General features: G+C 36.5%; 1 protein-coding gene across 1 annotated transcript in view; it reads left to right on the top strand.

The window, feature by feature from the left end:
• Nucleotides 1–12,015, top strand: part of SGTB (small glutamine rich tetratricopeptide repeat co-chaperone beta) — a 39,922-nt gene that overhangs the window by 7,652 nt on the left and 20,255 nt on the right. Inside the window, exons 3-5 of the mRNA XM_069492516.1 lie at nucleotides 1,099–1,202; nucleotides 4,567–4,636; nucleotides 8,763–8,862. Of these exons, the coding sequence (XP_069348617.1) occupies nucleotides 1,099–1,202; nucleotides 4,567–4,636; nucleotides 8,763–8,862 (274 nt within the window). The remainder of the gene's footprint in view (nucleotides 1–1,098; nucleotides 1,203–4,566; nucleotides 4,637–8,762; nucleotides 8,863–12,015) is intronic.

Below are 12,015 nucleotides of genomic sequence, written 5' to 3'. Positions count from 1 at the left end.
TATGCACTCTTCACTGTTACTGCCCTAGTTGGGGCCCCTCATTTGTGTATATCATTTAAATAGGAATCTATTAATAGCTGGTTTCTGCCTCCACTTTCTCACCCAGCTTCTCTCTTTAATCCATTCTCAATGTTCCTACCAGCCTTTTAGTTCTGAACAGAAATCTAGTTATGTTATTCTCTGTCACTGACTTCTTTGATGGCTCTCCATTTGCCTGTTCCTTGAAGTCCAGATCTTTTGAAAATGTCATTTGAGGTGCCTTGTCATCTGATAACAGACTTCCTTTTTAACATAATCCCCCACCATGTCTGTCTGCTTGTCTGTACCAGCCACCTATCTTGTCATACACCAAAAATAGATGTGAGGTCCCTATCACCATTTAACATGCTATATATTTTACTTACTGTGTTTGTTAAATGTAAGCTTCATCATACAGACAGTGATTTTTTTTTCCATTAGGTTTTCTGCTGTTTCTCTACCATCTTAGAACAGTGCCTTACACATAGGAGGCACTTGGTAAATTCTAATTCATGAATGAATTTTTAAAAACTAACCTATCTTCACATAAATACATCAGGATTAATATATAGTGCTTCCTATGTGCCAGGGATTATTGCTCTTACTATTTTTGCTTTTTTTGTTGTTTTTAGCTTTTTTCTTATATATTTACTTTATTAAATCTTGCTTATCTGCTCTGATCTTCTGGATCTTAATATATTTAATCAGGTTAAATATTCTATTTCTCACATTTGAAAAACAGTAATTATTTTAGGTTTGTAGTGGGGAGTAGGTTGTTATTAGTGATCTGCTCTTTCTGGTAGTCTTCAACAAAAGTATGACAGATACATATATTGAGAAATCATATTCTAGATAACATTTTTCCTTAAGTAAGAAATAAGAAATCAAGTTGTCCTCCTTCAATAGCTGGTCTATAAACAGAAATCTATTTGCAGCTGAACCAATTAGTTTTCCTTATGTTCTGTGATCATAAATACTGAATTTCCACAGATTGCAGTCCTATCAAGGAAAAAAGAGGTTGTTTGTTTCTTTTTTTTAAATTGCTAATTTTTTTTTTTCACTATTAAAATTTGTTTCAAGTTGCAATTCAGTGCTTGGAGACAGTTTTTAAGATCAGCTCAGAAGACACACATCTAGCAGTTTCACAGCCTTTGACAGAAATGTTCACCAATTCCTTCTGCAAGGTATGTTGACATTGTTTCCTCATTGGTATCTGATGTAGATATGACTACAATTTTATGTTAATAGATTGTCAGTAGTTGAGGAGCCAGACCTATAACTAATTAACTTCTTCCGGGGTATAAGGTAGTCTATCTATATGAATATAATTTGGTATCTAAAATATAACTCATTTAATGTGCTTTACATTTTCATATTAGTAGCTATTCTCATCGTCTCACCTTCTTTTATATTTAATGATATGTATTAGTCAACTTTTATGTCCTTTCCAGTATCTTAGTATTTTTATTTTTATTTTTTTCTTCCATGGCCTTCCTGTGAATCTGAGTATTTTTACGTTTCCAACATTTGACTTGACGTTTCCCTAAAACATGGAACACAAATTAAAAATGAAAGTTTTAATGTCTAGATAGCAACTGTACAGAAATAGATTCATCTGGAATTGAATCATCATTTCTGAAGCACATTTCATCAAATTTGGCCATTTACAGGGCTGTTTTAAAACAGGAACGAGCCGGGTGTGGGTAGTATGTACATGTAGTCCCAGCTATTCTGGAGGCTGACATGGGAGGATCCCTTGAGCCCAAGGAGTTCAAGGCCAGCCTGGGCAACACAGGTAGATCCCATCTCTTTGAAAAAGGGGGTGGGGGGAGGTTAAGGGTCAGTATGTAGAAACTAAGACTAAAACCCATGTTTTCATCCCTGCTCCCAGGGACACGGTTTTGGTTTTTAGCTCTTTCAGGAAACAATAGACCATAGGTTGAAAAATATTAAGATTGGTTAGTTAGATTCCCCAGGGTGACCTCCCATGTGTTTTTTCACTGCATTTCAGTGCCTTGTAGACTCCTTTTGTTTTTATAGCTGTGTATTTGACCTTTAGTACATAATGAAGAGTTCAGGAGTGAAGCTGAAACATATAATTTATATATCAGTCTGGCATGAACATTGCTGACCACACTTGACTGGGTTCTCTAGGCTGTTTCTAGAACATCTTCGGAAGAGGTTCTAAGAGTTGCAGTGAAGATGGTAACTTGGCAGTAAACTAATAATGCAGTTATATACATTAATTCATCAAAAAGGAGAATTCTAATGCTATGACAAGATACGTGGAGATTGTGACATTTCTCTGTGTTCCTCATCAGGGAACTCCTTTTTCTTCTCTTTGGGCCTGTCGCCTCCTCAGGGAACACTCTCTCAGTAGCTGGTTATGGCTATGGTTGGAGCAGACCTTCTTTGCTGTCAGGTGCTAGAGGCCTGTGTTGAGACAACGCTTGGATTTGCTCAGTTTTTAGCTACTGTCACCATTGACTTAAAACTGAAGAGATCAGAATTTTTTTTTTTTTAACCTCTCAGGATGCTCCAACTGGTGCTTTTTCTTTTTCTTTTTGGACAGAGTCTTGCTCTGTTGCCTCAGGTAGAGTAGAGTGGAGTCATCATAGCTCACTGCGGCCTCAAACTCCCAAGTAGCTGGGACTACAGGCATGCACCATGCCCGGCTAATTTTTCTATTTTGTTGTAGAGATGGGGTCTCACTCTTACTCAGGCTGGTCTCGAACTCCTGGTCTCAAGTGATCCTCCTACCTGAGGCTCCCAGAGTGCTAGGATTATAAGCATAAGCCACTGTGCCTGGTTCTACAGTCAGTTTTAAGTAGTGACCTCTACTTATGAAGGTTCTCATTTTGTTACTACATGTTTTTATTCTGGCATTTTATGCTTAGGAAAACTGATTCATAGAGAAAGTTTATTTTTATTTTTTTTTAGTAAGGATAATGCATATACTTTGTGAGAGATTTTGTACTTGTGAATATTTGGGTTCCATTAGCAGAATACACTTCCAATGTTAGATCTATCAATTTTATGGAAACTTTAGTGAAGACAGAGGTAATGGGACTGGGCATGGTAGCTCATGCCTGTAATACCAGCACTTTGGGAGGCTGAAGCAGGAGTATCACTTGAGGCCAGGAGTTTGAGACCATTCAGGGCAACATTGTGAGACCCCATCTCTACAAAATAATAATAACGATAATAATAAATTAACCAGGTGTGGTGGCACAGACCTGTAGTCCCAGCTATTCAAGAGGCTGAGGCAGGAGGATCACTTGAGCCCAGGAGTTCAAGGCTTCAGTAAGCTATGATTGTGCTATTGCACTTCAGCCTGAGCGACAGAACAAGACCTTTTCTCTAAAAGAAAAAAAAATAGGCAATCGTGGATTATTTTAAATATAGTACATAGGCACAATGGCTAAAAATTATGCTTTTTTGAAAATAATAGACTTATTTATGAACTTCAGAGTCAAGTTTAAAGGCAATGCAGTTTTCAAAAGGTCTTTCAGAAATGAAAAAATATATTGTGTTCCCAGTCCCACTCAAGATATTTCTGAATTTTCAATGTAGTTTCATAAGCACCTTTGGTTTGAACTTTATTAATACAAAAGAGGTTTGAGGATGATAGTAGGTACTAAAAACAGGAATTTTAGTTTTTATAGTGTTTTTTAATCTTTTAATGAAATTAACATATGCTCATTGTTTTAAAAAATTTGGACAATATGGGAAGATAGAAGGAAGAGACTGAAAATTTTACTTCTGATGTACATCTTTCCAATCTTTGTTATTTAATCTGTGTGTGTATGTTTGTATGAACATACTGAAATAATATGATCATATTATAAATGCTTTTTTAGTATACTGTGATTTTTGAGTTAGGGTATCTCTTAGATAGGATAGTAAACATTTTGTTTCCAAATTTTCACTAATATATACAATCCCTTGATCATATTTCTATTCATATTCTTTATATACTGATTCCATTTTTTGTTTACAAAGTGGGGTTGCTGGGTATGGGGAAAGCAAATTTTAAAAAAATTGATTCATAGCTGCTTAGTATCCCCTAGAAAAATTCCACATATTCATATTTCTTTTCTTTTCTTTCTTTTTTTTTTTTTTTTGAGACAGAGTCTCAGTCTGTTGCCCAGGCTAGAGTGCCGTGGCGTCAGCCTAGCTCACAGCAACCTCAAACTCCCAGGCTCAAGCAATCCTTCTGCCTCAGCCTCCCAAGTAGCTGGGACTACAGGCATGCACCACCATGCCCGGCTAATTTTTTCTATATATTTTTAGTTGTCCAGATAATTTCTTTCTATTTTTATTAGAGACGGGGTCTCACTCTTGCTCAGGCTGGTTCATATTTCTAATGTAAGTAGGTAAGAGGACTTTTCTCCTATTTCTTGTTAACTCTGTTATTTATATGTTGGATTTCATGACATGGAATTACAGATGATTTAAAATGTGGGTAATTTATTGTTCCTTTTTAATATTTTAGGATCACTCTTTATGTAGCTAAAGGGAATTGCATTGATTTTTATTTAATTTCAGAATGATGTTCTGCCCCTCTCAAACTCGGTGCCTGAAGATGTGGGAAAAGCTGACCAATTAAAAGATGAAGGTAAATATTTCATACAAAAATTACTTATTTAGTAAAGCTCTCTGAAACTGTGGAGAAAAATAACTGCCAATTGATATGATTCTGGCTTATACCACCAAGATGAATTATCGTAAGCCCACATGGCCTTTATGAAACCGAATGAATGTGATGGGTAAGAAGCCTGGAAATACAGAATGGCTTGTGGGCAGCGTGGTTATGGCTTGCTTCAAGAGAAGCAGATCTGTTGTGAGTAAAACTTGCAGAACAAATAATTTCATGGCTAATTACTTGTAACTGTATTTGCTAATTGTACTGTAAGATCCCAAGTTCCTCTTTATGCTTAATCAAAGAGAGGAAAATAATTTTCAGTATTATTTTAGCTTTCATATATTTAATGGTTTTTAGTTCCTTGAAATTTGTTAATGTGTGCATATGGCACTTGTTTATTAACCGGCACATTTGCTTACTGTATTACTACATTTTATAATAGCTGGCTATTGAAGCATTCTTGCTTTTTATAAAGAAGTCACCGTTGAGGATCTGTGTTCAGCTTTTCTATCATGTCAATTATGTTAAGCTATAGAGGACAGCCAGGTCAGACCCATAAGATTTATACTACAAAGCTATTGGTCACAGTCCTTATCTTTAGCAGTGAATGAGAGCCAATAAATTCCCTGTCCTATATTTAGGCAGAGAGTTATTGGGGAATATGCTATGTTCAGAAGCTATGCACAGAACCATTTTCTGGCTTTTTCTTTAGTTCATACCCTGAAGATGGTTATTGTATTTTTTTTTTTTAAATCACTTGGTATCTGAAAAGGTAGATATGGAAAAAAGTATGTTTTTCCTATTCCTTGGGCCTGATCATTTCTCTAGGTCTATAAATATATACCTATATCACTGTTTTTAATGGCTGCATAGTGTTACATGGTACTGATTGGGCATGACTTATTTACCTAGACAGATAATTTTGTAATCCCCAGTAACACTGACTTCACTATCTTAGTCTGTATTTCTTTTCAATACTGTGTGATTGTCTTCTTAGGATTACCTTATAAAGTGCAGTGTTTCTAGAAATAGACTGGTCTCAGTTTTCGGTGTTTTATTTCCTCTAAGAAAGGATACCACCTTAACACCTTAGCATAGTGTGAATTTCATAAATTACATGTAAAATAAAGCAACAGCCAGCTCCTCATTGTCATTTGAGTTACAATATTCCTCAAATAATTTGAATTTAAACCATCCAGATACAAATGCATTTTTCATATATTAGTTTCTAACCCAGATTTTTGTAATGTATGAGATCTTCAGTGATGCAGTATATTCTCTACTGACATTTATTTTTGTCCCTCACGTTTATTCCTCTGAATGATGGAACACTGGGAGATTGCTTCCCCTGTAGAGTTTGGACACAATGAATGTTAGGAAGACGAGGGCCAGTGCGTTGTAAAGGGAGACTCACGGCAGCAGCGTGGTTAGGCTGAATCACTTACTGCCTTTGCCCTTAACCAGAAGCTTTGTATTCTTTATTTTCACTAGGACCAGTCACATCTAAGACATATTGATTATAAAATTAAAGTGATTGTCTTTTAATCCAGATTTTGCTATTTGTGTGAAAACAAATAGCCATGACAGATTGTCAAGCATAGGGTTATTCCAGGCTATATGTTGCATTTATCTGATGCACTTATCTGACTGTGTTAATCAAGGCTGAAGGAACACTGCTTTCAAATATTTTGTGCATCTTGCTTCTGAAGGGCTGCAATAAGATCAAAAATAAATCAAGCAAGCTTCCTTGCGTTCATTCCCTGACAGGGGACAGAAGTATAGGTATATCTCATAGGGTTCTGAGAATTAAAGGAAACAATTTATAGGAGAATACCTTGGAGCTACAAAATGCGATACACATGCTTCATTGTTACATTTATCTCCTTTTCTCACAGAATTCTTCATTTGTGTCCTGAATTTTTATATATGAATCATTTTGTGACTTGTAGCTTTTTATCATTAACTTACATTGTCGTTAACATATATACCATTTGTGGTATATATTATATACACATTATAGTATTTACACATATGAGGTGGTTTACAGGAAAAGACATACAATTTTTTTTTTTTTTCCAGACAGAGTCTTGCTTTTTTTTTTTCTTTTTTTTTTGCAGTGGCATCATCACAGCTCACTGCAACCTCAAACTTCTTGGGCTCAAGCGATCCTCCTACACCAGCCTCCCAAGTATCTGCGACTACAGGCCCGTGCCACCATGCCCAGCTAATTTTTTCTGTTTTTACTTGAGATGGGGTCTTGCTCTTGCTCAGGCAGGTGTCAAACTTGTGACCTCAAGGGATCCTTCTCCCCCAGCCTCCCAGAGTGCTAGGATTACATGTGTGAGCCACTGCGCCGAGCCATACAATAAAGTTTCAATAATATTAATAAAAATCATGAAGGTCCATGTGCAGTGGCTCACACCTGTAATCTCAACATTTTAGGAGGTCAAGTTGGGAGGATGACGTGAGGCCAGGAGTTCAAGACCAGCCTGGGCAGCATAGTAAGACCTCATCTATAGAAAAAAAATTAGCCAGGCATGGTGGCATGTGCCTATAGTCCCAGCTAATCAGGAGGCTGAGGTGGGAGGATTGCTGGAGCCCAGGAGTTCAAGGCTGCTGTGAGCTATTATCACCCCACTGAACTCCAGCCTTGGCGACAGAGCAAGACCCTGTCTCTTAAATAATCATAAAATGCCACTCAAGTAATAAAGCCCAACAGGAACAACAAAATCTCAATAACTCAGAAAATTAAAATGTTTGACATGGAAATCTACTTAAGTACCTGGGCTAATGTAGTTAACTACAAACTATGTTATCCTCTAAGCTTCTTTAGAGACTTTATATTCATTTCTTTTTGGGGAGGTAGGGAAGGAATCCAAATTAATTTCTTTTACTCTTAAAAAACCAATTTATTAAGATATAATTCACATACCATACAATTTACTCCTTTAAATTATGCAATTCATTGTTTCTAATATATTCACAGAGTTGTGAAGCCATCACCATAATCAATTATGGAACATTTTATAGATCCCAAAAGAAACCATGGACCCATTGGCAGTTACTGTTTATATTCATTTTTGATTCCCAATTTGTAGTAATTTTTGTATGATTTTAGATGCCTTTATCTACCTGCCTTTCTTTTAATCTTCCCATTTTTGTTCCCTACAAATTTACACTCCTTTCCTCCCATTATGTAGCTAATGATCTATTTAGAACAAGGCTAATAGGAGAGCTTCTGGTTTAGAGAAAGATGGAAGGAATTATAGAGGCCTTTGAGATGTGAATCCTTCCTCCTAATCTCAATTGTCCTAATATTTTCCATTTTGAATTTTAGTTCTTACAAGTGCACAGGACACTTTTTTTTCTTTTAATGAAATACAAAAGATAGCCATAGGAAATCCCTCATTTTGCTGACCAGTTGTTTACCTAGCTAAATTATTGCCAGATGTATCTGCAGATGCCCTTCCTGAAAATTAGTACTTTGTAGGCTCGCTGTGCTATCTGAAATCCTATCTTTCTAGAAATTAATCTCCCCCAAATCCCCTTTTAAAAAGAATCTATCCCTGGAAGGGGTAACACATAAAAATATTATCTGCCAATAAGATGTTATCATGATTAGTTTTACCAGCTTACCCATGGCAGAGTTCTGCGAGCTTGTTCAGCAGATGTGTGTTTTGACAGGGAAGGAGTGGAAGACCAGGTCCAGATTGAGATGGTGATTAGGGAGGGTGTTGCATCTGGAACAGGCTGGGGCAGCTCTAAAAGAGAGGAGAGAGATGAAGATAAGGAAGGTGAGAAGAGATTCACTTTTGCCATGAGATAGTCATAACTTGTATTTACTCACCTAAGCCTGGCTTTTGTAAGGTATACAAACATTAATTTGTTAAGACTCTGGATTGTTAAAATGATTCAAACACACTGTGAGCTAAAGAATATCGACTGTATAGTACAATATAAAATTTATCTCCAGTGTGACTGACAAATCATGAGGCCAACCTTCATATCATTGTAGTTTCTACGATTAAAATTTATCTGTTAGACTTTATATTTTTTCTGTATATTGTCCTTACTATCTACATTGGTTGCTTCATTTTAGGAAATAACCACATGAAAGAAGAAAATTATGCTGCTGCAGTGGATTGTTACACACAGGCGATAGAGTTGGATCCCAACAATGCGGTTTACTATTGCAACAGGTAAACTAGCACTATTGTGGCAGGTTTGCAGTTCCTAAACATTTGGAATAATAGCTCTGAAGGATTTACTTACCTATAGACCTACTGGTGGACATTAAGGTTGTTTCAATTTTTATTAATATTATAAAGCTGCAATGAAATCTGGTTTTTAAAATTTTTTTCATGGTTCTGATTTTCTTGACTTTGGATTTATCCCTGGAAATGTGCTAAAAGTATAAACATTTAAAATACTGTTGATGCAAATTGCAAAATTATCTCAACTTCTTTGAAAATATTTTGAAAATTAATTCCCTCCCCCTAGGAGTGTATCTGTTTTGGCTATACCCTTTATCAGCACTAAGTACTGAAATTATTATTGTTATTTTAATATTATTATTTTTATATTAATGTTCTAATTTTATTTAATTACTGGTGAGGTTAGACATTTTTCAAGTGTTTACCATGTGTAGTTTTCTCCTCCTAAATGTTCTGTTTATACCTTCTGTAGACTGAATGTTTATGTCCCCCTTAAATTCTTATGCTAATATGAATTTTAAACATAATCCCCAAAGTGATGGTATTTGGAGGTGAGACCTTCGGGAGTTAATTAGGTCATGAGGATGGAGCCCTCATGAATGGGATTAGTGCCCTTATAACAGAGACTCCAGAGTGCTCCCTTGTTCATCCTGCCACGTGGGGACACAGGGAAGAGTACCTGTGTACCAGGCTTTAGCCTCAGACTCATTTCTCTTTCTGTCTTGGCTCTGCCCTTTTTAGCAGGGGTCTGACCCCTCTAGGCTGCATTTGCCAGACTCCTTTGTCACCTGGCTTTTGTCTGGTTTCAGCCATGGAGGTGCTGGCAGGAAATTGGAGGATAGAAGGAAGAGAGCAGTTTGGGTATTTCTTCTTCCCCCACCTTTTATTTATTTTTTTAATATATATATCACAGTATATATTCAGCAGGTACTGCTTCTCATCCTTGTCTTCCCACTCCTGCTTTAGACACCTGCTATGGTCCTAGCTTTTGCCAGGTGACCTTGGGTTTTGGACTGTGTCCTTTTGTCTTGGGGACAGTAATGACTTCTTGTTGTGAATTTCTAGATTGCTGTGCAACCCTCTGTTTGGCCTCTTAGCAATTTTATCACCTTAAGTTATAAATTCCCTGGACTAAATTATTCTGTTTTAAACATTCAAGTTCCAGTAGAACTTTTACAAAGATGGAAATCTTCTATAACTGTGCTAACACAGTAGCTACTAGCCACGTTGGCTATTCAGCACTTGAAATGGGGCTAGTGGAATTGATAACTAAATTTTTAATGTTTAAATTAATTTAAATAGCCACATCTGGCTATGGCTACTATATTGGACAACATAGCCCATAGCCCTATATTAAAAATACAATCCCTTTATCCTATATGCACAGCTTAATTGCCTTTTTGTTTTTTGGAGAACAAATCTCCTTGTGTTACCCCGGGTAGAGTGCAGTGGTGTCATCATAGCTCACTGCAACCTCAAACTCCTGGACTCAAGCAATCCTCCTGCCTCAGCCTCCCAAGTAGCTGGGACTACAGGTATGTGCCACCATGCCTGGCTAATTTTTTCTATTTTTACTAGAGACGGAGTCTCACTCTTGCTCAGGCTGGTCTTGAACTCCTGAGCTCAAGCAGTCTGCCCTCCTCAGCCTCCCAGAATAATAGGATTACAGGCACCGTGTGCTCAACCTTATTTGCCTTTTAATGTTTTTCACATGTAAAAGTTTTACATATTTATGTAGTCAAATTTGTTCTTTTCCTTTGAATTTTATTCCAGTGCTTTTAGGCTTAAAGCTCTCCTCATTTACAGACTTGACAAATAACTTCTATTTTCTTATTTTTCCTTTACATTTAAATTTTATCATCGCATGTGTATTTTAGCAACTGATATGACTATTGTAACCCATTTGAAACTCGTTAAGACAGCCTTATAAAAATTACCTTTCATTTTATAGTAGGTTCATAGATGTGAAGGAGATCTTTGAGTTAGTTTGGCCCAATCTTTCATAGAGTTATTTTATCATATTTAGGGTAGTCATACTCTTCTGAGATAGCACCCTCTTCCCCTCCTTTTTTTTTGGTAGTTATTTCTAACAGTTGGGAAAGTCTTCCTTATATTGACACTGAATTTGTTTTCCTGTAGCTTCTGTAGTTTCTATCAGTTAGCTTTATTTAATTCTTTTTTTTTTTTTTTTTTTTTTGAGACAGAGTCTTGCTTTGTTGCCCGGGCTAGAGTGAGTGCCGTGGTGTCAGCCTAGCTCACAGCAACCTCAAACTCCAGGGCTTAAGCGATCCTAGTGCCTCAGCCTCCCGAGTAGCTGGGACTACAGACATGCGCCACCATGCCCAGCTAATTTTTTCTATATATATTTTAGTTGGCCAGATAATTTCTTTCTATTTTTAGTAGAGAAGGGGTCTCGCTCTTGCTCAGGCTGTCTCGAACTCCTGACCTCAAGCGATCAACCCGCCTCGGCCTCCCAAAGTGCTAGGATTACAGGCATGAGCGACCGCGCCCGGCCGGCTTTATTTAATTCTTAAGGGTAAATATGATTCTTCTTTTTCATGACAGTATCTTTCATTTTGAAGTTTGCTACCGTATTCACTTGAGTTCTTTTCTTCACTTTAAATGTTTGAAGTTTCCTCCATTATACCTCAGATAGTAGAGCTTTAGGTCCTGTACTGTCACTGAATACTTGTTACAGTTTACCTGTATCTGTTAAAGTGTATTCCCAGAAGTTAAGACAGTATACCTGGCATTGGTCTAAGCAGATCAATAAATAATCTTGTAGGACTTTCATTTAACCTACTTCTATATAACATAATTATATGTCAGTATATTCTAGCATTATTTGTTAAATTCATATTTTTCTTTTGGTATATTAAATCCTTCCTTTTTCATACATTCTCTTTATCCTATCCTTCAATCTTATATTCATTTGACAAGTTCTTACCAACTACCGCTATATATTATTAGTATTGTCACTGGAGGTAGAGTTGGTGATTTGGATTCAAATATAGGATATTATATTTTAGCCCTATAGAATTTTATATTGTTACATTCTGTTATTTATCTGCCCCTTAATCTTTTTGGATAAGTAAAGTAATGTGTTTGGTCTTGCTCCCATTTTCACGTCGTCCACAA

Source organism: Eulemur rufifrons, chromosome 17 (genome assembly GCF_041146395.1).
Source record: "Eulemur rufifrons isolate Redbay chromosome 17, OSU_ERuf_1, whole genome shotgun sequence".
Classification (NCBI taxonomy): domain Eukaryota; kingdom Metazoa; phylum Chordata; class Mammalia; order Primates; family Lemuridae; genus Eulemur; species Eulemur rufifrons.
The sequence above is the reverse complement of the archived record's forward strand: the minus strand, read 5'-3'. Positions and strand labels throughout refer to the sequence as shown.